The following is a 26,613-nucleotide window of genomic DNA, read 5'->3' on the forward strand; positions in this document are numbered from 1 at the left end:
ATTTATCTCTCAGGACTTTTTATAAAGTTGCAGTGAGATGCACATATAAAATGCTTAGCCCAGTGTCCAACACAGTATATGAATAATAAGCAATAAATAGCCTATAGTTTTAGTATTTTAAGACTTCAAGGATGTTTGAAGAAGCAGGTGCCCAAACTATAGACATGCCTGGGGGAGTGTGGTCTGTGGTACATGTGGATATTTGTGTTTGGATGGTAGGGCTGTATACGCGAGGAGCTGTATAGGGGCCTGTGAGCACATGTTCACAGGGATCTAGAATGGCGATATGGGCGCACATTTGTGGGGATGTATTCATGTCAGTGTGTCACATGCATTCGAGGTGTGTAGGTTCATTAACTTTTTTAGTGGCTCATTCATTCATTCATTCATTCAAAATTTCTTGAATGCTTGGGGCACCTGGGTGGCTCAGTCAGTTGAGCGTCCAACTTCGGCTCAGGTCATGATCTCGCAGTTCGTGAGCTCAAGCCCTTCATCAGGACTGCTGCTGTCAGCACAGAGCCCACTTTGGATCTTCTGTCCCCTCCACGTCTCTCTGCTCCTCCCCTGCTCATGCTTGCACTCTCTCTCTCTTAAAAATAAATAAACAGTTAAAAAATTATCTTGAACGCTTGCCTACCCATATATACAAAATGTAGACAGTAGACAGACAAGGGGGCTATGATGGGAGGATTGAGGGAGAATGGAGACAGAGCATTTATTTCAGTTCGATGTATCAGGGAAGACTTCCTGGAGGGGGTGACACTTGAGTTTGACTTGGGCAGGTGAGGAGGAGCAAGGCCATTGCCTGGAGTCATGTAGGGGGGAAAGAAGTGTGCACTCGAAAATATGGTTTGGGTTGAGTCCATTCCTTGGAAACTTTCTACCTGGACTGCCCCCAGTCGAACCTCCAGAGTCCCCGGGGACAGGATCACAGAATGGAGAGGAAGCACAGATGCCAAGCAGCTATCACTTTATTTTGTACAGACCAAGCAAGCTGGGATGCCTTGGGATATGCCTGAGGGATATGCCTCCTGCTGGGGTCTTCTTGCCTCTTGAGTGCAGCCATGCTGGCCGGCTCTGGACTCAGGGCCCCTGGGGAGGTCTGGCTGGTCTCTCTCTCTCTTTTCTCTCTCTCTCTCTCCAGACAGTTGTGGAGTCAGGAAGTCTTCGAGGACAGTCTATCTCAGGAAGCTGGAAACAAACGCAGGTCAGAGCTGATCAATGGGATACAGGCAGGCTGTTCTGGGGATGGAGGTCCTGCGATCCCATGTCCCCAGGGGACATTCCTGCAGAGACACCACCCAGAGGGATGAAGGAGTGCAGGCAGCAGAAGGGAAATGAGTGGAAAGAAACTTGGGACGGAGCTGCTGAAGGGCCAAAATGTTCAAGCACAGCACAACCTGACCCTTACTGCCTCCGGCAGCTGCTGGGCCCTAGGCTAGGGGTCTCTGGCCTTCACACTGGACACATGGTGTTACTTCGGGTGGCTATTAGTAGCCCCATTTTTGAGCTGCGGACACAGGTGCTTGGCAAGTTCACATCACGTGCCCAAGGTCGCAGCCAGGTACAAGGAAGAAGTGAGCGTTGAGGGGCTTGCTTGGGTTCTGAATCCCACAATACATTTGCTCAGGGGGACAGGGCTGTATCGTTCAGTTCACGCCTCCAGCGTGGATGTCAGGGTGGAGGATATTTTTTGGCAAATGCTCCTTTACCACGGTGAGCACTGCTGGGAGGGGGAAGGACTTGAGTTTAAAAAAAAATGGCAGAGACAAGATGTTCTGTGATGACTTCGGCTAAGAACTGTTCCCCTCATGGACGTGTGCCCTTTACTTGGCCTTTGAAACTGCTTTCCGTGTCCCCGAGAGCATAATAATGTAAATGAATATCACATCTCTTCCCGGTAATTGAGAGCAGAGAGAAGGCCATGTTAAGTCAAATTAATTTGCTCTGATACAGTCCAAGCCCATCTCCAAGGAAGGGGCAATGGCTTTTTGATGGGCTGAGGGTGCCTCTCGAAGTAGCAGATCTATGAACGTGGAGGCCAGGTGGCTCGTTTGGGTCCAGGAGGCCTCTGGAAGGAGGGCTGGGGACTGAGACGAGGCACCGGCGAAGCACCTGCATGTGACTGCTCCGTTATACTGGAGCCTTGAGCTGTTTCAAGTTCAGTGACTAAGAGATTTATGAAGGCCGCGGGTTATTACTAGGGAGGGGGTTTGCCTGGTGTCTGAATCCAGAGGGAGGTTCTTACACCTTCTCCTCTGATGCCAAGTTTCCCCTAACTGGCTTTGCATTTCAGCCAGGAGCCGTGAGGTGCCCTAAGGCTTGAGACGTGCCCAGGGTCAGGGGCTAGACTGCCTTGGGCAGAGAGCACTGAAATGGGAGTCCAGGTGGCTGGGTTGGAGGCAGACTCACTGGGCGGGGGGGGGCTCGATCTGGGGTTTTCCCTCATTTGTTCACCAGTGAGGGTCGGGGTCTGGGAGTCCCAACATCCCTTTACGTTTAGATGGTCCTGATGTCTGCCTCAGCTTGGGGGGTCAGTGGACCTCTTTAATAAAATCCAGCTCCTTCAAGGAGGCTCTGAGCTTATTCATGTGCATGCTTGGAATAGGCATCCAAGGAGATGTATTACAGATACAAGTGGGGTCTCCGGAGTTATGAGTGCCAGTTCTGCCTGGGTGATTTCGTACAAGGGCCTTAACTTCTTTGATTCTGTTTGCCAACCTGTAAAATGGGAATAAATCATACTAACCACCTTTTGGGGGTTACTGTGGATACTAAGTGACTTGCTTGATATACACAGCCAATGAATTGTAAGCCATTATGAGCAGTGGACCCCTCTTCTTACCTTTAGTCTGGAGAAGTGGCAGGATTAGCACTGGGGGAGGAGAGGAGGCAGAGGGAAGCCTTGTTTCTCCCACTGCTTCTCTGGGCAACTTTGTACTTGCCCCTCCCCCCAACCTGGGGCCTCAGTTTCTCTCTGGCTACTTAATGCAAGAGTCGGACTCCAGGGGCCCCTGGGTGGCTCAGTCAGTTAAGCGTCTGATTCTTGATTTTGGTTCATGTCATGCTCTCAGGGTCATGAGATCGAGCCTTGCGTCGGACTCTGCACTGGGCCCAGAGCCTGCTTGAGGTTCTCTTTCTCCCTCACTCTCTCTCTGCCCCTCCCCTGCTCTCTCTCTTGCATGCTCTTTGTCTCTTTTAAAAAAAAAAGAGTTCCACTCCACTATTCTCAAAGCCCCTTCTACCCTGGCCTGACCCTCCCCCACAGATCTGCTGTCGTCAGGTGGACAGAACGCCATCTCGGCTCGTCTAGCTCCAGGTAGATGGAGCCCTGGAAAGACTACCAGGCAAGGGTGGGGAAACCAGAAGCCCAGAACCTTCTTTAGTGTTGCCCCATGGGACCGCTCGGCTTTCCGATGGGTCCGCATCTTAAAGGGCTAAGGGATCAATGGCACCTAGCAGACAGCTTTGCAAGCGGCAACTCATTATTTCCGCAAAAACCTCTAAAACCCGTGGTCTCTAGAGAAATCACTCACAGTGTGGAAGGCAGTGACATCAACAGGTTTGTCTCCAGGCCGCCAGACCCATGTGGGCTATTTGGTTTTCATTCCCCAAGAACGGTCCCCGCCTGCCTCTTTTACCTGCACCGGCTCCTACTTCTGCAGGTATTTCTTCATTATGCTCTCAACATCCTCGTCTTTTCTCCCTGCCCCCGGCTCTCTGCTCTCGGGGGATGTTCGCTCGCCGCCGTCACCGTCCAGCCGCGGGATTCTTGGTCGGCTCTTGATGCTGTCGGCGCTTTTGAAGGACACGATGGAGCTGGAGGAGGAGGACGAGTCAGAGAGGTGAGCGGGGTCCTCCTTGGACTCCGGACTCTTTTTCAAAATGGTCTGGATCCCTGAGAGGAAGGTCCGGTCGGCCTCCTCTGTCTCAAAGTGGATGCGCGGATGCCGCGGACTGTCCTGACCCTCTTTGGCCGCTCTGGCCAAGGACACAGGAGTCTCAGGCTTCCGGATGGCTGGGAGGAAGTCATCGAAATCCACTTTGGCCTTGCGTTTGTAGTTGAGGCTTGGGACCTTCCAGGTGAACGGATCACTGTCCAGAGGATCCCCCATGAGGTGGGCGAATTGGCGGTTCTGGAAGACGAGAGGCTCCTTCCCGAGGTCTGGACAGCCCGCCTCGTCCAGTGAGGACTCCAGACAGCGCCTCCGTGGGCGCAGCGTGGGTGACAAGACCAGGTCCCTGGATGTGCTTGGGGAGCTCAGTGTTCTCCCTGAGCTCTGCCCTGATTCAAAGAGGGAATCGCAGGAGCTGAACCTGGTCTTCGGCTTCTTGGGCAGCAGCGTGGTACCCTCTGTGCTGGGGGAAGAGATGCATTTCAGGCTGGTGGACCGCAGGAGCCCGGCCGACGTCCCGGAGCCACCCTCCTTTTCCAGGGCCGATTGTGCCCCAAACCCCAGCGAGAGGTCTCCCTCGTCACTGCCCGCCCTGGACCTCCGCAGCGTGGATGCCCCAGTGGTCTGGTAAATGGGTAGAGTGGGCCAGTCCTCCAGGCTCAGCGTGGAGCCCGGTCCCTTCTGAGCTCTCTTCCTCCGGAGACCTTCCACGAACTCCGACAGGGCCGCCGAGGGGCTGGGCAGCTTTTCCCTGGACGCTGGGGACGAGTCTGGACTCCGAGAAGCCGGGGAGGAAGACCGTGCTCCCAGTCTCTCCGTGGGCTGCTTCTGCCCGCCACACTCATCACCGTCCCCCAAATGGTAGTACTTCTGTCGCCGGAGGGAGAGGGGTGAAACAGACTTGTCCCCCGAGGTCTGGCTCCGCATGGTCCGGGCTCTGCTCAGGGCCGACGCCGGCTGGGACCTGTCTGCATCCCCGGTCTCCTCGTTGATCCTGTGCCAAGAAGACAAGTGCGGTCAGTAGAAACCACACGATTCATACAGTCTGTGCGGTTGGTGCGAGGGCCACTACGCACAGGCACTAATATGAGTTTTCTTTGGACGTGCCGTCCCTAACCGCGCTCTCAAATGAACCGAATGACTTCAAGCGTAAACTCAAGCCACACAAATGAGTTCTTGCTGCTTTCTGAGATGTAGTTTCTGCCTCTAATTAAACCCAGCTAACTACGTGTGAGTAGATTAAAATGGCAGTGAGGACGGTGGCTTAGATTTATGAGCCATCCTATCTGACATGATAGGACCCACCACCCCAGGGCCCGCTGTGACATAAGTCGTTTGCTTCTTGGAGACTTTGAGGGGGTCCTGTGGTGGTTGGGGGGGGTATTTATTTATTGACTTAGGGCCAAGCCCAGAGGAAGGTCCCACCAAGCAGGGCTTTTGAGAATCAATGACCCAAATATGTCTCAGTGGGATGTTCCATGACACCCCTCGATTGTTTTACGGGGTGGAGGTAAGAAAAACACCCCCCCCGCCCCCCGCCAAAAGAGAAAGGCTTTCATAAAAGAGACATGGAACTGAGTCTATACATGAGAGGACAGACGGTTTCTATTCCGGGACTACACCAGGCTTGGCTTTGATGCAGAGGCATTTTCACAACAGGCAGAGCCAAAAACACTCCCCCTCTGAAAAATGGGAACCTCGCAGCGAGACGAAATTATAGACTATAAAATAAAGGGCATCTTTACAGGAGAGAGACCAGAGTCCCATCAGCCATTCCTGTAATAAATAAAATCTATTTGCCCTCTCCCTAAGAGAAACGACCCCCTTCACACCCACGGCAAAGTCAACATTTATGAAAAAGCGAAAGGGGTAGGGATGTCGGAACTTTGGCACAGCAGACAGGGCCGGGGGCTGGGGCCTGAGGGCGGCCACGGGCCACATATACGCAGGTCTCTAGTCATTATTCTGCTTCTCTGTAGACGGCTGCTCCAGTTGTGACAATAGGATCCAGCCCCCTGCACACTGGGGCGGGGGTGGGGAGGGTTGGGATTCGGGTACAAGACTCTGAAGAGGGTTTCTTGCTCACTGCTGTGTGGTATCACCATTTCCACTCCCAATCACACAGGATGGTTTAGAAGGAAACGAGCTGACCACAATGTCCCAAAGGGCTCTTGGATCTGGGAGGGAAGCGAAACCGATGGTCCCCCCGAGGAGATACCCAGAGGGCGGAGGAGGGTACAGACAGGGTAAGAGGATCAAGATCTTTTCTAGGGAATTATATTCTGCCTTCCTGAGCTCCTGAGGCCAAAGCTTTAACCATCCTATCTGTCTCTCTCTCTTGGGGTTGGCAAGAGCCTCCTGAGACTGCAGGTCTGTGGTTGGTCTCCATGGCAATGATTCCATGAGTGATGGGCACAGGGCTGGCTGTGTTCATCTCCTTATTCCCTTGGTCAGCTGGATGGAGGGTCAAGGTCATGGTTGGGGGGTGTGGTGGGGAGGCCACGGGGTTGAGGTGGTGTGGGTAATCTATCTCCATCACCAACTCTCCCCCCACCCTCAGTCCTTCTCTTGCGGGATCAGGCTCCCTACTACCTTCCCAGCCTCCTGCCTCGAGTCCCCCTCTTGTGGTCCAGCCACACCAGTCTCCTGGTGCCAAGCCCTTCCCAGCATCCAGTCTGAAAGGGAGGCACCCCATCATGATATGACACGTGGGGAAGTCACAGGAAGGAACACAGAGCTGGCCCTGGCTCCTCAAATAAGAGCGGCAAGATGCACAATTAATAACCAGGAACTAGAGGCTGCGCATCATTAACAAGTAACAGTTAATGGTGATCACGATTTCTCCCCGAATCTCTGAGTCTCAAGCCTAACCCACCGCTGGACTCAATGAAAGCCTCAGTTCAAGCTCCAGGAGGGATGAGCGGATGAATGAATGAACAGGTGACCTTGTGGCTCATGGTGCCCGAGAAAGCTTGGTTCCCGCCCCCCCTCCAATCCCACTGTGCTAAGACAGAAGCCACACAATTTCCCTGGAGCGGCTGCCTCCTTTCCCATTTCTTGGCTGTCACCTTCCATCTGTGTCACCGCTGGACACGGGCTGGAGGGCCCCTGTTGTGAGGACCTGAAGGTGTGTTGTCAGTATCATCGGGGTGGAGTCCCCTCCCTGAGCAAGCCACAGGACGGCATTCTCCCTGTTTTCTTTATCTTTGCTTTTTAAAAATAAACAGCTCTGGGAGCTGCCGGGGGCAGTGGGCTGCCGCGAGAGCCCGACAAAAGTCATTTCCGTCCTGCCTTGGCCCTGAAGGGAGGTGGGCGTGATGAATGTGTCTGGGGAGCTCAGCCTCAACCGTCGTCTGCCATGTGGGGATGGCAGCGTCGGGAGCACCTGCTGCTGAGTCTCCTGGGATGTTGCTATCCTGCTCACCCCAGCTCCCACCCGGAGTGCTGGCTGTGGATGCTGACACAGGGCGTGGGGGCAGGGAGGGGACAGAAGTTAGAAGGAGGGGGAGAGAAGGAGGAAAGAGGCAGGAGAAAGGGGGAGGAGGAGGGAGAAGAGGAGGAGGAGGAAAGGGAGGAGGGGGAGAGGAGGAGGAAGGAGGCAGGAGAAAGGGGGAGGAGGAGGGAGAAGAGGAGGAGGGGGAGAGGAGGAGGAAGGAGGCAGGAGAAAGGGGGAGGAGGAGGGAGAAGAGGAGGAGGAAAGGGAGGAGGAGGAGAGGAGGAGGAAGGAGGCAGGAGAAAGGGGGAGGAGGAGGGGAAGAGGAGGAGGAAAGAGGCAGGAGAAAGGGGGAGGAGGAGGGAGAAGAGGAGGAGGAACGGGAGGAGAGGGGAGGGAGAGGAAGGAGGGAAAGGCAGACGGAGAGGAGGCGGGGAAGCCCCACTGCCCCCAGCCCTGCTGTCTGGACCGCACAGGCTGTCACCCCTGCACACTCTGACTTGGCACTGAGCCCAGCACAGAGCAGCTGCTCAGTAAATGTTGTTGAACTGAATCAAGTCTACCTTGGAAACAGAGTCTACGAGGAAGAGGTCCTAGAAGAACGGGAGACAGGGAGGAGGGGCAGAGGGAAGCGGGAAGAAGAAACCGACAAGCTAGCACCTGCAGTGAGGAGAGATGGGGGTCCGGAGAGGAGGGGGAAAGAGCTCGGCTGATGGAGAGGGGAAGGAAGAGGGTGTCTGAGGGCAAAGACAGGGGAGGGGGGACGTGGGAGAGGGGCGCAGGCTGGCAGTGGAAGATCTGCCCTCCTCTTCTTTGACCAAGTGGGATGGGCTGGGGGTATGGCAAGCTGTCAGCGGCCCAGGGCTGGGGGTCTGGAGGCCCCAGGCTGTGAGAGCTGGTGCCCGGGACACAGGGTACAGGCTCACTGGGCCCAAGTCCCGGGGACCCCAGCTCCACCAGGCTGGCCAGATCGGACTGCCTTCCCCAAGACCCACCAGGTGCAGTGCCTTCCATAAGGGGTGCAAACCAAAATGTCCCAGCGCAGTGGCTCAGGCCCCAGCCGGGCTGTCCCTGGGCTCGGCCCCAAGGGCCTGGTGTTCTGGGGGTGGGGTGGGCTGGGTCCCACCTTGGAGTTGCCTGGTGCGTTCAGAGCCTCAGCTGGTAGGCTTGAAACAGGAACACAAGCCAAGCTGTGCAGACTCCTGGGGTGCTGAATGGATGAGGAGGAGGAGGAGGAGGAGGAAGAGGAGGAAGAGGGGGATGTAGGCAGGAGACATGGGGAAGGGATGGGAGGGACAGCAGGAGTGAAAGAAGTGGTGACTGGGTCTACCGTTCAGAAATCCACCCACATCTCTGCGACGCCGGCCTCTAGTTCCCATCTGCATTACCAAAGTACAAAGTCCCTTGCATCCACTCCTTTCCGGGTGGAGACTGCAGAATTGAACGTGAATGCAGACGCCCTCTCGCAGGCTTCAGGGAGAGGGTCCCCGTTCTGCCTTTTGAGGCAGGACGATCCTCTCCATGTCTGACCCGGCTTGGGGCGTTTCGAACCAGCCTGCTGTCGTCATCCAGGGGCCCGGGAAGACTCATTTTTTGCCCGTAGAGGACAGCTGGGCACAGATGAAACCCTCTTCCATCAGCATCACATGACGGGTGGATGGCAGATAATCAAGACGTCGCTGTGCCTGCCTCCCACAACCTTGGCCAAGGCGAGGGATAACGGATGGAATGCTCTGCGAGTGGCTGGGACACAGGTGTGGACAAGTGCTAGGCGGGGATACCGTGCTTCTCTAAGGAGAGACTCCAGGAGCATCTTGGGAACTTCTGCTGTCTAGCCTTTAGTCTATCCAAAAAAGACTAGATTTCAAGCATCCCTGCCGTCAGGAGCCAGCAGGCCTCCCTGCGCATCTAGCCATGACAGTGCTGGGTGGGTCCCCTAACTGGGTAGTCAAGCGTCACTGGCACAGCTACCTCTGGTTGGGCACCCCCTGTGTGCCAGGCCCTGTGCTGGGTGCCATGCACACAAAGGAGACCAAGCTGATGGGTCACCTGCCTTCACGGAGCTGACGGTCACGTTCATTCAGTCTTTACCTGTAACATAGGTATTTACCTGGACATAGGAATCATGACCTCCAAGCATGGCAAGGTGGGGTGACCTCCACAAGCATACACAGGTTACAGTGACAGAGGTGAGGTTGCAATCCCAGGATAGCCGACCCCACTGCCTGCAGCACCATCCTCTTAAACCTCCTCTGAGCCCTGCAATGTCCACATAGCATTTGTCACCGGAAGCTTACTCTGCTTCTGCCACTCACCAGCCACATGGCTTTGGGGGCAGTCCCCTAACTGAGCCTCAACATCCCCAGCTGTGAAACGGGGGACACCAGGTCAACTTTGCAACGTTGTGGAGACAAGAGCACCGAACAGCCGCTCCACAAACACGTGCCGAATGAATGAATGAAGTGTCAATGCCGTGGCACCTAGTAGGTACTCAACGAGTACCTTCAGAGGAAGACAGACACGTCTAGGTTCAAATCCTGGCTGTCTTCTGTCCCAGCCAGGTTTCTTGTAGAACTGGAGATGACTCAACTGTAGGACTGGGAACCACAGCGCCCTATCTCACAGGGATCTGTGCGGAATCAGAGGGGACATAGGCGATAGGGATAGTCAGTTTCCAGAAGTGTTGCCCGGGGCCACCTCCATCTGCCCCCAGCACTCCATGAAGGCAAAGGGCGGTGCCCTTCAACGTGCACGTATTACTTATTCATTTCAAAACGTTGCTACTAGTAAATGTATGTTTAGAAATCTTGGGGCGCCTGGGTGGCTCAGTCGGTTAAGTGTATGACTTCGGCTCAGGTCATGATCTCATGGTTCGTGAGTTCGAGCCCCGTGTCGGGCTCTGCGCTGACAGCTCAGAGCCCGGAGCCTGCTTGGGATTCTGTCTCCCTCTCTCTCTGCCCCTCCCCTCCTTGCACCCTGTCTCTCTCTCTTTCTCTCAAAAATAAATTAAAAAATTTTAAAAATTAAAAAAAAATCTTAATGCTTGTTCGCTTTCCTTTAATGGCCCTTTCCATCAGGATTAGAGAAGGCCCCAGACTGAGGGCAGATGTTCAAGAATAAGAGGTTGCTCTATATGATCCTGTTCTGAGTAGAAAAGGACAAGGATATTGAAGTGCTCTGTTGGGCCACATTATTATGAGCCAGCTGCTGAGACCCGTGTCTCCAGCGCGAACCATGCCTCTTCCCCTGCCTGGATGTCTGTGAACGTGGCTCCACTCTTTCACCACATGAATAGATGCTTCATGGATGTCAGGCGAAGAATGAAAAATGCACCTGTATGTGCCCGCAATTTGAATGCGTGATCTCGTCAGGATCAGAATTATCGCCCCATCTTGCAGATAAGGAACCTGAGTCTCACTGGTGAGAAGCCATTCGCCCAAGGTCGCGCGGCAAAGTGGCTGGGCCTGATTGTGAACCCCGGTTGGCCAGGTCTGAATCTCACCCCTTTTTTCCTTCTGTGACATCACATGCCCTCCAGGCAGAAAGCCAAGTGGAAAACTCAACCGGTAGAGCCCATAGTTGCATGTATATATTTTTCGAAATCCACTGGCACAAAATAAACCAAAAAAGTGAGGCCCGAGACAAGGAGAGACATGGGATTCACTGGCATCAGACGCAATCACGCAGCAAAAATAATTCCTGGGTCTGAGTCTGGGCAGAGCCGGGACCAACAGGAGCCACAGGAAACTCAAGGCAGACTTAATGACACCATGAATCATCCCCCAAGATATGCTGTCGCCCCCATTCTTCATCCACACCCTGAAATTAAAGAGGAAATTAAAAATGTATAGATGTTCTAATACTGGCGAGGCCTGGGACGGGAAACCAGATGTCTTTTTAAGATGACCTGTAGGTTTTGTGACCACATCCAACACGACGATGGATAACCTATGATAAAAGCTGACGCGGTGCCCACCAACTGTGCGTGATGGGATAGGAACGTGAGACATTTATTAAGCCCCTACAGTGTGCCACTGAATTCTGCATAATAATGGCTGCTGTATCTTGTGTCTTTAGGCTTCACGGGCGTTACTTGATTTCATCTTCACGACGGCCCTCTGTTATAATCCACTGTCGTCACCTTCCTGTGTCACAAAGGAAGGATGAGTAATTTGTCACGTAATAAATCAGAGAACACGGAGGCAAGCCAACTCCGGGACCCATGCCTCCTAACTGCTCTGCTCTCCTTTATCGTCCTATTGTACAGACGAGGAAACTGAGGCTCAGAGAGGCGCATGGGCTTGCTGAGGAAATAGCAGGTTCTCGTCTCTGTCTGACTGTATACAAGGCTAGGCGGAGCTCATGGCAGCTGATGGCTGATGGCTGATGGCTGTGCTGTCTTCCCCTCCTGCAGAGCACACGGCAGAGTGGAGGCTGGATAAGCCCATGAGAAAGGCCAGCAGGGCAAAAGGTTCCATGTAAATTGAGCCTCTGACTAAGAGCAATGAGAGGTTGGCAAGGGAGAGAGGTGCTGGAGCCTGCGTGCACGGCCTTTCTGGAGGACGTGGGTGGGGTTGAGTGAGGCTTCTGGAAGCGGGGTTGGGTTTGGGTGGTGATGGCAAGAAAGAGACGCCATGCAGCAGGAGGAGATTCCCGTCCCCCCACCCCCCAACTGCCACTTGTGAGCTTATTCAATCTGCAAAACCCTTGACAAGTGAGGGCTCCTCATCTAAATCTCAAGGCAAGGAAACCAACCAAGGCTTAGAAGCAAGGCCTCACCCATACATTCTAGTGGTTACTACGTACAAGGACTACAATTAACAGTTTTTGAACACAGTTGCCTGTCAGAATCATCCCTGGAACTCTATACAAAAAAAAAAAAAAAAAAAAAAGAAAATTATTTCAGCGCGATGGGGGAGTAGTGAGGGGACCATTCTAGTTTCAAAGGGGATAAAGGCTAAAAACCAAGATGTGAATAAGAGGGGAAAGTGTGTGTGGGCAGAGGAGATAGTTGGGTACTCTCTGTACCTTCTGCTTAATTTTTCTATATCCTTCTGAAATTTCCCCCTCAAGTAAATTCTACCAATTTTTTTTTGTTTTAAAGAGAGAGATTAGGGGTGCCTGGGTGGCTCAGTTGGTTGAACATCCGACTTTAGCTCAGCTCATGATCTCACGGTTCGTGGGTTCGAGCCCTGCGTCGGGCTGTGTGCCGACAGCTTAGAGCCTGGAGCCTGCTTCGGATTCTGTGTCTCCCTCTCTCTCTCTGTCCCTCCTCCGCTCATGCTCTGTCTCTCAAAACTGAGTAAATGTTAAAAATTTTTAAAAAAAATAAAGAGAGACATTAAAGAAACAAAACCACCAAATACAATGAACAGCAATACAATTTTAGGATATTGGGGGTAATATGGATGTTTGGATCTTGGATGACCTTATGGGTTTGTTAATTTTCCTAGGTACAAGAGTGCTGTAATAGTGGGGAAATGTCCTTCCTCTGAGGAGGAAGATGGGAAACTATTTTAAGGAGAACCATCCTGATGTTTTCAACTTACTTGCACATTGTTCAGCATCAAAAAAATGTGTTTAGATACAGACAGAGGTAGCAAAGGAGGTTAAGGCAGAAATGAAGTTGATATACAAAACTCCGGTCATTGTCAAATTAAGGCTAATAGAGTGGATGGTGCCTAGGTACTTCTGCAGTAGAAAAGTATTAAGAAGATGAAAGAAGGTGATTTGGAAGAACCATTGCTCTATATTACCAAAAAATACAAAAATAAAAACAAAACAAAAAAACCCAGCACACATTTTTACTCATCCTTCAATGTTGAGCGCAAGGTTAGCCTCCTCCAGAAAGCCTTCCCCCACCTCCCAGGCTGGGAGAGGTGCCTCTTTGGAGTCTCATAGCCCCTGTGCGCCCTGCCCCCATCACTCCGTACTGCAATTGCTTGTTGACTTACTTATAACTCCCAACAAGACTGCTATGAACTAGATCGAATTTTTCTTCTATGAATCCTGGGTATCTCAAGAGCGTCTGAAGGGAAGTTCACGGAATGGAAAGAATGAAGAAACGGAGGAGCAGAGGGAAGGAGGGGAATGCGGAAACGTAGATAGAATGAACAAAAGGGCTCCTCTCATTGATGAATTCAGACCCCGGCAGTGCTGCTTCTCAGCCAGCCAATTCCACCGCTCTGAGCTTAAGGAGAATAGATTCAAAGCCAATATCTGGTACACAAGCTGGAGGGCATGCTTCAGGTCTAATCCCAAGCCAAAAGCCTTGTTTCACTGCTACGGAGTTTCGTCAACTTCTGGAATATCAGAATAGAAAGAGCTTGAGCACCTCATCCTACATCTGGAACACCAGAGAAGGGAAGAGAACATCTCAGCTCATAGTCTGACAGGACAGTGGAAGTTCTGGGTCTATACTTCTTGATCTTCTGATACAATTTCCACAGTGTTTTGAAAGGACAAACTGGATATGTAAAGGCATTAAAATCTCTAATTGGATTGGAGATTCAATTTGGGTCCAACACACTTAAATACATTTTCAGTGCCTTCCTTCACTTTTCGTAGACATTGCCACAACGAAACATGGTGCAAAGGCAATAACCGCACAAAAAAAATCTTAGACGTATTCATAAAAGTACCCAGTTCCTCATGAAAACACAGTTTTAAGTGAGTGGAAATTATTCAACCAGCCAGCCAGCCAGCCAGCCCTCCTTACATCCATCCAGTAATACATCCTTTACTGAATCCATGATCCCTCGCAGTACAGAATCTTAAAGTCTAAAAAGGAAAGTCGATTCACTGCATTATGACTGGAAGGAAATACGAGTGAACCTTCACATCGTCTTAGGCATGGAAACTAAACAAGAAATGTTTACTGAGCAAAGGGAGTAGAAAAGCTAGCTCAGCATTCAATTTCCAGATATGATAGATGAGCTTGTATCAGAGAAGATCTGTGCTTAGAAAAACTAGAAAAGCTAAGTTTAAATTTACAGGCATCGGAGGGCACCGAAGCCACCAAGACTTAAAGGATTAAGTTCTGGAAAGAGGGAAGAATATTGAGGTGAGCCCAGCTCTGTGGCACTTTTCCCCTAGAAAATTGCTGATCTTGAAGAAGAAGAACTAATCTCAGGAACACACATTCAGATATCAAGACATACATATAAAGCTACATTAATTAAGGCAATGATAAATCAGCTCAAAGATAGACAAGTAGAAACATGGAATAGAACGGGGTCTAGAATATATATAAAATCACTTGCTTTAATAGAAGATGATACAGTTTTAAAATGTGGAAAATATGATTTCTTTTCAAACACACACACAAGACTAACTGCATATTTACATGGCCATGAATCTTAACCCTTACCTCACAACATAAATATCAATTCCTGATGAATTGCATATCTAGATATAAAAGTTACATCAATACAGCATTTACCAGGAAACACAGAGAGATATTTTCATAAATTGGGAATAGGCAAATAACTCCTCGATGGGATATATAAAGCACCAACCATAAAGGGAAAATATTCTGAATTCAGTTATATTAAAATGAATAACTTCTGTTTGTCAAAATAAACCACAGGAGAGTGAAAAAGGCATCCTACCAAATGGAGTAGATCCTCATACTCAAGAAAGGACTTACATATAGGGGCACTTGGGTGGTTCAGTCGGTTAAGCCTCTGACTTCGGCTCAGGTCAGGATCTCAAGGTTTGTGAGTTTGAGCCCCACGTGGGGCTCTGTGCTGACAGCTCAGAGCCTGGAGGCTGCTTTGGATTCTGTGTCTCCCTCTCTCTCTTCTCCTCCCTTGCTCACTCGCCTGTGTGCTCTCTCTCTCTTTCAAAAATAAATAAACTTTAAAAACATAAGAAAAAAAGAAAGGACTTACATGTAGAATATAGTTAAGACTCCTACAAATCAATAATGAAGAAACAACCCAAAAGAAAAACCATAATGAGCAAAAGACTTCATCAGACATTTCACCAAAGAGGATATCCCAGAGAACAGATGAGCACATGAAGAGGCTCATTTATCAGGAATGTACAAGTTAAAACCAAAAACATGGCCCTAACTCATATCCACCAGGATAGCTAACATTAAAAAAAATGACAGGACCAAGTGTTAGCAACAATGCAGAGCAAATGGAACCCCCGTTTCCTGCTGGTGGGAAGGTAAATTGTTACCACTGTCTTGACAACAATTACTAAAGTTGAAAATACACCTCTCCTGGTGTATACACCCAAAAGCAATCTCAATCCATGCAACAAAAGATCTGTACAAGATTGCTCACAGTAGTGCTATTCATAACAGTGTTAAACGAGAAACAACCTGAATGTCTATTAACAGAATGAATAAATCATTATTACATATTTCTACAATGGAATGTTATAGACTAGGGTTTCTCAGTGGTGGCATAATTGACGTTTTAGACCAGATAGTTCTTTGTGGCCAGTCCTGTGCATCATAGGATGTTCGGAGGCATCCTGGGCTCTACAGTAACACCCCTCTCTGTTAGGACGACCAAAAATGTCTCCAGACATGATCAACTATCTCTGAGCTCAGAGAGGGGGGGTGCAAAACTGCCCCCAGTTGAGAACCGCAGTTCTGGACTAGAGAGCAAAGAAAACAAAACAGAACAACATGTTGTTACGTAACAACAGTATGAAGGAAACTCAAAAACGTAACATTAAAAGAAAGAAGCCAGAGGCCAAAGAGCACTTCCTACTGGATGCTTCCTTTTGTATTGAGTTCAAAACCTATCTAATTTATAGTGTTAGAAGTCAGGGTGGTAGTTACCTGTGAGGAAGGAGGAGGTCATGACTGGAACAGACCCAAGAAGGGTTGTAGGGGCACCTGGGACGATCTGGTTTTGATTTGGGTTGTCATGACACAGGTAGGACCAATTCTGGAAAATATCATACAGATGCACTTTCCTGGATGTATATGTCAACAATGGGTCTACTTCACGGACATAGAGCTCAACGGGAGAGCCACAGATTCCAAAAGAATGTTCTGAACCATCACTGATGAATCCCAGGGTTTTTACACAAACCTGCAGCTAAATTAGATGCGCCTCAAAATTCCCGAAAGGGCCACAGATCCACCATTCAAGACCTGGAGTTTTAGATAGAAAATAGCCGCCCCCCCCCCTTCTCATGGAAACCTGTCCAAGAATCCTGTTGGCTCCAAGGATGAATCCTGGGCAGAGCCGGACTTCCGGTTCTGCTTGCTCAGACCTTGGGTCCATGGTAAATGTGGTAAAATGTTTCAGTTTCCACTAAACTTCCTAATACTGGTAAAATGGAATAGAACCCTTTTGTCCCAGGAAGACATAAAACCATATTCATGGGAGGCCTCTTCATGAAGTATATTCAGCATGGATTAAAATGATTCTGAGCTCCGGTTCTGAGAATGCAGAGACCAGTAAATAAATGTACTATTGAAATAAGATTAGCGGTGGATGCTTAACCTACTTTGGGAACAAGCTGTTTTTAATGCTAAGTACCATCCATTCACATTTACATAATTAATGAACTAATTACAAACGAATCTTATCTAATCATTTAAGCAGGCCTCGTGTGACCCATCCTTGCCTTCCTTTCTGTAGTAGAGTAATTGCACTTCCCTGAAAGGCATACGACTTTATTTTAAAAACAATACCCCGTAATTTAGACCTTTTTACTAATTCAAGCCAGCCTCATCCCACGTAAAAATCAACGGGGCGAAAGGAAGTTGGTGTCTCAATCTTGTTCTTTTTTAAACCGAGAGCTGCAAGCCGCGAGTATAGGGCTGCAAATGTTTACAGAAAGCAAATTTTCCCCAGAAAAAGGAAAAGTTGTCATGCCATCGTTTAGCCAAACGAACAGCGGTTGTGTTAAATCGGCACCAAAGCAAATGATACATACAACAGTAATTAGCGAAGATTACACAGTAATTAAAATCACGATGATTATGTGAGTGAGAATAATTTATACAATAATCTCTATGCTCACATTGCAATATGGTACAAGTCCAATAGCAACAGCGGAGAGCCATGTTTGGTAATAAATTCAAAGCACGGCGTCACTAATTATGTGGTGATAGATGGGTCACTGAAATTTAGGGATAAAGAAAGTCTCTGACCAGGGTACACACAATTTTATGTGGACTTCCCAAGGCTACCAAATTGGACCTCAAACACTTGAATATGTCTTCTCTGTTCTCACTCTCCTCTCCTACCCCTTCTCGTCCCTTCTCCAACCCCCATCCCCCGGCTCTGTCTGCATAATTTTGTCCACTCACATAATGCAACCTTCCCCTTGGTGGAGAACATTTGCTTCGCTTATTTTAAAATTATTTTAATGTTTTTATTTATTTTTGAGACAGAGAGAGACAGAGAACGAGCAGGGGAGGGGCAGAGAGAGAGGGAGACACAGAATCCAAAGCAGGCTCCAGGCTCTGAGCTGTCAGCACAGAGCCTGATGCGGGGCTCAAACTCACAGACTGTGACATCATAACCTGAGCTGAAGTCGGACACTCAACCGACTGAGCCACCCAGGTGCCCCTGCTTTGCTTATTTTTTTAAAAAAATTTATCCACCCCCTATTAGTTTTCTGCTCCAGGTAAGGCACTCTGTTGTCCTTTGGGGAAACCCTTCCTCTCCCAGTGTTTCTATGGTTTGAGTGGGAATAAAACCCATATTCCAGAACCAGGTGAGAACACCAACTTGAGCCTAAGGTAAAAGGCTCCTTCATTCCCCTTATCTATCTGACTGGTTTGGAACAGACATGTGATTCCCTTTGGGCCAATGAAAGCCGAGCTCAGGATTTTTGTGGAACTCTTTAGAAGAGAGGTTACTTCTCTTTACTTTTGGACTCTGAGTGGTGCAGGCACGAGCTTGAAGATCTTGGCTGCCATCTTGCTACCTCAGAAAAAAGCCAATGCAGAGAGGAGTGGAGCAGAGAGGTTGCTGAAGGATCAAATCCCCATGATCACTTTTGCATCCCTGGATCCAGTAATGCCTAAAACTAGACCTACCTTTGGTTTCTAAGCTGCATGAGATAATAGTGTTTTTCATTTTGCATAAGCCAGTTTGAGTCGGGCTTTTTTCTGAGGTAGTGACTCAGACACTATGACAAGCTCATGGTCAAGTGGCTGATAAGTTTGGATTAGAAACCAGGTCTACCACACTGCAAAGCCTGTTATCGCCTCTTACCTCTTTTGAAGTGTATCTTCAAGACCTCCACCACATCTAGTTAACACAGTGCCCGCCACTGACCTCTGCCCCCGGTCTGCATTCTGGGGTTGCTGAGGCCCAGACCTTGAGTATTCCCCTCTACATTCCATCAACACTGGAGACAGTCAACCAGCCTGGGAAGTCCACCCTTGGTATTGATTACCAGCATTAGCCATCAAATCACTCTTATGTGGGGCCAGCTTACTTCTCTATCCACTGTCATTCATTTGTTCCATGCATATTTATTGAGTGTCTACTATGTGTCAGCCACTGTGCTAGGTGTTGAGGTACAAGAGGAAAAAGGTGAAGTTTGTTTCCTTAAAAGGCTCACTGCCCCATGAGGGAGAAAGACACCCAAACAGATAAGCTCAACATAATATGGTAAGTGCTATGGGAGAGGGCCGTGTGGGGTCTGTAGGACTGTGGTGGTCATGCACCTGACCCAGCCGGGGCATCAGGAAGCCTCCAAAGACAGGTAACCCACGAGCTGAGTCTTGGAGAATGAGTAAGAGTCTGCTAAGCACAGAAACAAGAGAAGGGTGTCTAGTCAGAGAGAATATCATGGACAAAAGATCAAAGAGGGGGGCCAAGAACATAATGTATGGGGGAGAGCTCTAGTCCACATGGGGCACAAAATATGAAGAAGACAGAGAGGGTCATGAGACCAGAAAGGTAGGCAAAAGCCAGATCACGAAGGGCGCTGTAAGCCTGCTAAGGCGTCTGAATTCCATCCTGTTCTATCCGGGAGGGCAGAGATCACCAATGTTTTCTGTCAAGGGCAGATGGCAATTATTTTTAGCTTAAAAGCCATCTGATTTCCATTACAAGTACTCAATTCTGCCATCACGGTGCAAAGATAGTCATAAACAATATGTAAAATCAAAAACAAAAACGTGAACAAGGCTGTGTTCCAATAAAACTTTACAAAATCAGGTCGAGGGCCAAATTTGGCCTGCAAGCAGGAGTTTGCTGACTCTTGCAGTAAGAGATGGGAAGCCACTGCAACTAGACTTTCATTTTAATTTGTTTTAATTTTTTTTATTACATTTCTTTATTTTGGAGAGGCAGAGAGATGAGCCTGAGCGGGGGAGGGACAGAGCAGAGCATGAGTGGGGGAGGGGCAGAGAGAGAGAGGGAGACACAGAATCCGAAGCAGGCTCCTGGCTCCGAGCTGTCAGCCCAGAGCCTGACGCGGGGCTCGAACTCACGGACCGCGAGATCGTGACCTGAGCCGAAGTCGGACGCTCAACTGACTGAGCCACCCAGGTGCCCCAACTAGACTTTCATTTTAAAAGCATCACCCTGGCTGAAGTATAGAGGATGGACCAAGGAAGGACAATATTGGAAGTTCTTTGTCAGCACCTAGGACAGAAATGACGGTAGCCTGACTTACAGGTGTTGGTGGTGAGGATGGAAAGAAGCAGAGAGAGCCAAGAATGTTGAGATGGGGCAGAATAAACAAGATTTGGGGATCTGATGAATATGAGGACGAAAGAGAAGAGATGAGAGTCTGAGATGACCCAGCTTGGGAGGCTTTATGAATGAGAGAACCACCAAATTCGACACTGATAACAGAGTAGGCGGGAAGGCAGGAGTTTCCTCCCAGATATGCTGAGTGAAGACATCTGGTTAGCGATGTGGTTGGCGATCTTCTCGGTACAGGCAGTGAGATATGATGTCTACATTTAAAACCCGGGAGAATGTAAGAGTTGGAGGTCTAGACTGGGGGTTTTCCCACTTACGATAGGGGTGTTAAAAATCACGAGACCATCGTCTGGGATCAGGTGGAAAGCAAAACAGCCAGATGAGGGCGGCACCCTGTGAAACCCCCCACCCACACACATTTGGGGACTGGGGGTGGGAAGGAAAAGACCAGGGGTTTGAGGAGCTCCAAGGAGCAGGAATGTCTAAGAGGCCAAGTAAACAGAGAAGTGTTCGGCAGTTGCTAAGGGCAGGGATAAGTCTAGAAAAAAGATCAAGACTGGAGAACATCCCTCGATTTGTCCCTTGGGAATCTACTGGCGTGGTGAGGCAGGTTTCAGGGAGCGGTGGGGGCCGGGCTCTGGGTTGTAGGCAACGAACGAGGCACAAACGTGAGGCGTATGAGTGCAGATGGCACGTGCAGACCCCCACTCTGAAGAAGCCTGGCTCCAAAGAGGAGAAGAAGGTGGACTTCGGTGGGACTCCGGGGTGACGGGGGGGAGCACACCATTAGGATGGGGAGGACCTCAAGGTGTTTCTCACTCGTGAAGAAGGACGACCGGAATGGGCAGTTGAGCAGACAGGAGAGAGAGGAGACACTAAGTGGACCGGAGGGCTGCAGGGGAGGGGGGTGCGTGGGGTGCAAAATGGGTGCCGGCAGGGCCGGATCTCATCTTCTGAGACCAGAGGGAAGATGGGGAGAGGTCCCCTGCTTTAACACTCTTCCAGCAGGGCAGTGGCCAGAGAGGCCAGGCACACGGCAGGGGCCGAGCTGACCGTCCCTGGATGGCCCTGGCACCACCTGCAGCCAGGTGTTAAGAGAGATTCCTGAGCCAAGTGTTCCTGCCACCACCAAACCCATAAACTTCCTCTCTGGGGGCCACGAAGGTAATTTAGTGTCTCCATCTCCAGAAGCGCTTGCATTTATCAGCAGCAGCTGCACGGTTCCTGGTCTGTAAATCATAAGGCTCTAGGTGTATTTCTCTTGGGCTGACGTCCCTTATAAATAATGCAGTGAATGCTTTTATTTTTCTGGCAGAAGACTGCTTTCTCTCTCTCCTCTGTTTTTAAAGTGACCTTCTTTCTCAGTCAAATTCGAAATGTCCAAGAGACTCCTCTATTGAGCCCTAAGAGGTGCCAGGTAACACGGGGCTGGGGACACGGGCGTCTCAGGCTCTACTACCTACCGTCTCCTGGCAGAAAGGACACTGGGATGATCTGGTACCCATATCTGGTAGTAGTATCTAATCAAGTTTAAAATGTAAATGCCCAGGGGCGCCTGGGTGGCTCAGTCGGTTGAGCGTCCAACTTCAGCTCAGGTCACCATCTTGCCCTCCGTGAGGTCTGTGAGTTCGACCCCCGCGTCAGGCTCTGGGCTGATGGCCCAGAGCCTGGAGCCTGCTTCCAATTCTGTGTCTCCCTCTCTCTCTGCCCCTCCCCCATTCATGCTCTGTCTCTCTCTGTCTCAAAAATAAATAAATGTTAAAAAAATTTTTTTTAAATGCAAATGCCCTTGGACCCAGTGAATAGTCTGGCCATATGGATAAGAATGCGCGTGTTTTTATTTGTTTTTAATTTAAAGTTTTATTTATTTATTTTGAGAGATAGGGTGGGAGAGAGAGAGAGAGAGACAGAGTGCATGCATAAGCAGGGGAGGGGTAGAGAGAGAGAGAGTTCCAAGCAGGCTCCACACTCGGCACACGAGCCCTACGTGGGGCTCGATCTCATGACCATGAGATCACCACCTGAGCCCATGTCGAACACTTCACCGACTAAGCCACCCAGGCGCCCTGAATGTGTGTGTGTTTTAAAGGCTTACAAGCTCAGAAAAAATACCTTGAAAACAGCTAAAAGCGGAACAAGAAGACTTTAATTAAAGAATCCATGGCTTAGCTTGCACATCTTTTGCAGGAATTAAAGGAATGGTAACAGACCTAGGCATACTGATAAGGAATGATCGCCAAAATATATTGTTGAGGGATGTTGAAGGAGAGAAAGACATTGTAAGAATTTATGTACCCCATCATGTACATAACAAAGCATCCTATCATTTTTTAAAAAAAATTTTTTTTAACGTTTTTTTATTTTTGAGACAGAGAGAGACAAAGCATGAACGGGGGAGGGTAAGAGAGAGGGAGACACAGAATCTGAAACAGGCCCCAGGCTCTGAGCAGTCAGCCCAGAGCCTGACGCGGGGCTCGAACTCACGGACCGCGAGATCGTGACCTGAGCCGAAGTCGGATGCTTAACCGACTGAGCCACCCAGGCGCCCCTAAAGCATCCTATCATTGATGGCAGATACCTTTGGGAAGGGAGCTGAGATGGGGGTCACCATGGTTAAGAGGGTTTTAGCTTTATCTGTTCTATTTTGAGTTCCTGAACAGGGCGGGGAGCGGGGGCAGGGAGTATTTGTAGATTACTTGTGCAATTAGGAAGATCTGGAGGGCACTTGAGCTCTAAACCAGGACGTCACTATAGCTTGGGTAAGGTATTTCCCTCCCCAGACCTCCATGTCCCCTGTCTGTGTAATGAACAAATCACATCAGATAATTCTAGGGCTTCTTTCCAACTCAGAAGCTCTTGCAGCTTTAAATTGGAAACGTATTCCAAGGACAGTGCTCAAAATGTTCAGGGCTTGATCTGGGGGATCTGGCACTCAGTAGGTATCTTTCGGATGGCTGCTGAATGTTGAATAACAATCCTTATGCAGTTTTAATAGTAAGAACAGCTGTATGCCAGTAAATGCTGCAGGTGAGTAATCTGCATCCCAGCCTTGGATAAATGTCAGAGAGCCCATGGCAGGGCAGCAGATACAAATACAGGCTTTGGAGGGATTCAACCTGGGTTCATACCCGCCCTTCCACTTGGCTGCTATGGGATACTGATCAATTACCGACTCTCTGTGACTCGCACAGGGCTGAGCTGTGACCAAGTATGGTTACTATTTCTGTTCCAGCCTGGATGTTATGGTCAGTTACTCACTCGACAAACATTCATTGAGCACCAACTGTGTGCCAGCCCCAGCGATACAGATATAAGGAAAATAGACAAGAAGTTTATGGTCCCTCCTTGCCTCCTGCCCTTTCACTGTCCCTGGAGCACCACCGCTCTGAGCTGTCCTGGGACAAGCCTGAGGACTCGGAAGGGGAGAGGGGAAGAAAAAGGGGGGTGAGGCCCTGGCGAGAGCTGCCTGAGCATGTGGAGGCAAGCTCTGCCTCAGGCAGAGCTCTAGAAGCTGGGGTAAGACCATCTGTGCCTGAATCGGTTGTCTCCTCTCTGTCTCTGGGCCTCTGTCTCTGCTGTCTCCTGGGCTTCCTCTGGGCATCCAGCAGATACCGACACGAAGAAAGCTAATTTTCTTGAGCTCTCTCTAGGTGCCAGGCTCCGAATGAAGACAAATGTGTGCATCATCTCATTAACCTGACAACAACCCAGATTTATTCACAGAGAAACATGGACAGAGAAGTTGAAAGATCTTGCCCCAGATCTCGCTGCCGCAAAGGAGCAAATAGAGGGTTGGAATCTACATGCTGTGACTTCCGTCCGTGCACCCAAACCACGGTAGCCTCCCACCTCCCACTCACACGGGTGTTTGGCCACTTAGGATGTAACCGAAGGGCTAAGGATCCTTATCACGCACGTCACTACAGGCATGCCTCGGAGATATTGTGGGTCCCGTTCCAGACCACCACAGTAAAGTGAGGATTTCAATAAAGCGAGTCAAGTAAATTTTTTAGTTTTCCAAGGCACATTAAAGTTATGTTTGCACTACACTATGACATCGTAGTCCATTAGATGTGCAACAGCATTATGTCTTTTAAAAGCATACTTAAGGGGTGCCTGGGCAGTTTAGTCTGTCAGGCTTCCGACTTCAGCTCAGGTCATGATCTCGCGGTCTATGAGTTCGAGCCCCACGTCGAGCTCTGTGCTGACCGCTCGGAGCCTGGAGCCTGCTTCTGATTCTGTGTCTCCCTCTCTCTCTGCCCCTCCCCTGCTCACGCTCTGTCTCTCTCAAAAATAAATAAACATTTTTTAAAAAGCCTGATCAAGTCCATACCTTAATTAAACCTTTATTGCTAAAAATGTGAACCATCATCTGAGTTTTTTGGTGAGCCATCATCGTTTTGCTGGTGGAGGGTCTGGCCTCGGTGGTGATGGCTGCTGACTGATCAGGGTGAAGGTCGCTGAAGGCTGGGGTGGCTGTGGCAGTTTCTTAAAATAAGCCCACATATTGTGCGCCCCATCAATTGACTCTCCCTTTCACGAATGATTCCTCTGCAGCAGGCGATGGTGTTTCATAGCATTTTAGCCACAGTGGAACCTCTTTCAGAATTGGAGACCGTCCTTGCAAACCCCACCGCTGCTTTCTCAGCTACTGTGTACAACCTTCTGAATGCCTTCTTGTCATGTCAACAGTCTTCATGGCATCCTCACCAGGAGCACAGTTCATCCCCAGGAGCCACTCTCTTTGCTCATCCTTGAGAAGCAACTCCTCCTCTGTTCACGCTTACCACGGGTTTCTAGCAATTCAGTTCCCCTTTAGGCTCCACCTCCAGTCCCTGCTCTCCTGCTGTCTCCACCCCATCTGCAGCTACCTCCCCCACTCAAGTCTAGACTCCTCCACCCTTCCATGAGGGATGGAATCCACTTCGTCCGCACTCCTGTTAACGTCGCTATCTTGACCTCTCCCGTGAATCAAGAACGTTCTTAATGCTCTTTAGAATGGTGAATGCTTTCCAGAAGCTTCCCAATTTGCCCGGATCCATCAGAGGACTCCCTGTCTATGGAGGCTCTCTAGGCTTTCGGATGCATTTCTTCCATCATAAGACCTGAAAGTTGAAATTACTCCTTGGTCCGTGGGCTGCAGAATGGATGTTGTGTTAGCAGGCCTGAAAACAGCATTAATCTCATCATACATCCCCATGCCATCAGAGCTCTTGGGTGACCGGGTGTGCTACCGATGGACAGGAATATTTGGAAAGGAGTCTTTGCGTTCCGAGCAGCAGGTCTCAACAGCAGGCTTGAAGTCTTCAGGAAACCACGCTGTGAGCAGATGTGCTGCCCTCCAGGCTTTGTTGTTCACCTTACAGAGCACAGGCAGAGCAGACTTAGCACAATGCTTGAGCGCCCCAGATTTTCAGACTGGTCAGTGGACCCTGGCTTCCACTCAAAGACATCAGCTGCACTAGCCCCTAACACGTGAGTCAGCCTGTCCTGGGAAGCTTTGAGGTCGGGCCTTGGCTTCTCCTCTCTAGCTACGAAAGTCCTCCGACAGTGGGAGCTTCCATCTGCACTGAACCTCTGCTGTCTTCACGAATGACCTTAGCCAGATCTTCTGGATAACTTGCTGCAGCTTCTACACAAGCGCTTGCTGGTCCACACCCTGCACTTTTGGGTTCCGGGGGCGGCGTCTTTCCTTAAACCTCGTGACCCAATCTCTGCTAGCTTCGAACATTTCTTCTGCGGCTTCCGCACCTCTCTCAGCCTTCACGGAATGGAAGAGAGTTCGGGCCTTGCTCTGGATCGGGCTTTGGCTTAAGGGAGTGTGGTGCCAGGTTTGATCCTCATCCAGACCACTGAAACTTTCTCCAGATCAGCAGGAAGGCTGTTTCTTTCCTTATCATTCGTGAACTCACTGGAGTAGCACTTGTCATTTCCCTCCAGAACTTTTCCTTCGTGTCCACCGGTCGGCTAAGCGTTTGGCACAAGAGGCCCAGCTTTCGGCCTCTCTGAGCTTTCGAGGTGCCTTCCTCACTAAGCTGAATCGTGTCTAACTTTTGATCTAAAGGGAGAGATGTGCGACTTTTCCTTTCACATGCACACTTAGAGGCCACTGTAGGGTTATTTGTTGGCCTAATTTTAATATCGCTGTGTCGTAGGAAATAGGGAGGCCCAAGGAGCGGGAGAGGGGCTGGGACACGGCGGATCAGTAGGGTCGTCAGAACATACACAACACTTACTGATTAAGTTCACCATCTTACATGGAAGTGTTTCGTGGCGCTCCAGGATAATTACAATGGCAACATCAGAGATCACGGATCACAGATGGCCATTGCAAATAAAATAATGAGGGGAAAGTTGGAAATGTTGCAACAATCACCAAAATGTGACACCACGAGACAGATCAAATGCTGTTGGAAAAATGGCACCCGTAGGCTTGCTTGACAAAACTCCAGTTTGTAAGTAACACAACATCCGACAGTGAGACAGAGCGAACACGACAAAATCGTATGCTGGTGTGATTATAATTACAAAGCTCGGATATTATGTTAATGCGCATTCACATGCTGTTATGGCTGCCTCCAGTTCTGCTTCACTGCCTTATACACTGGTCGATGGGGAGAAACAGGGCGTTTACTTTATC

The 26,613-nt window shown here is 49.7% G+C and overlaps 1 protein-coding gene across 3 annotated transcripts in view; it reads right to left on the bottom strand.

Annotated features, from left to right (window-relative positions):
- Nucleotides 1–953: 953 nt before the first annotated feature.
- The window catches only part of MYO18B (myosin XVIIIB), a 258,324-nt gene continuing 232,664 nt past the window's right edge, over nt 954–26,613 (bottom strand). For 2 of the 3 annotated variants that reach the window (XM_053902225.1, XM_053902227.1), the window contains 2 exons: nt 3,642–4,890; nt 954–1,191 (listed from right to left, as the gene is read on the bottom strand). In XM_053902225.1, coding sequence (XP_053758200.1) covers nt 3,654–4,890 — 1,237 coding nt within the window. In that variant the 3' untranslated portion in view covers nt 954–1,191; nt 3,642–3,653. Of the gene's footprint in view, nt 1,287–3,641; nt 4,891–26,613 lie in introns of all 3 variants that reach the window. The other variant, XM_053902226.1, reaches the window with a different exon arrangement.

Source organism: Panthera pardus, unplaced genomic scaffold (assembly GCF_024362965.1).
Source record: "Panthera pardus isolate Hobbes unplaced genomic scaffold, ASM2436296v1 HiC_scaffold_15, whole genome shotgun sequence".
In the NCBI taxonomy this organism is placed as follows: Eukaryota; Metazoa; Chordata; class Mammalia; order Carnivora; family Felidae; genus Panthera; species Panthera pardus.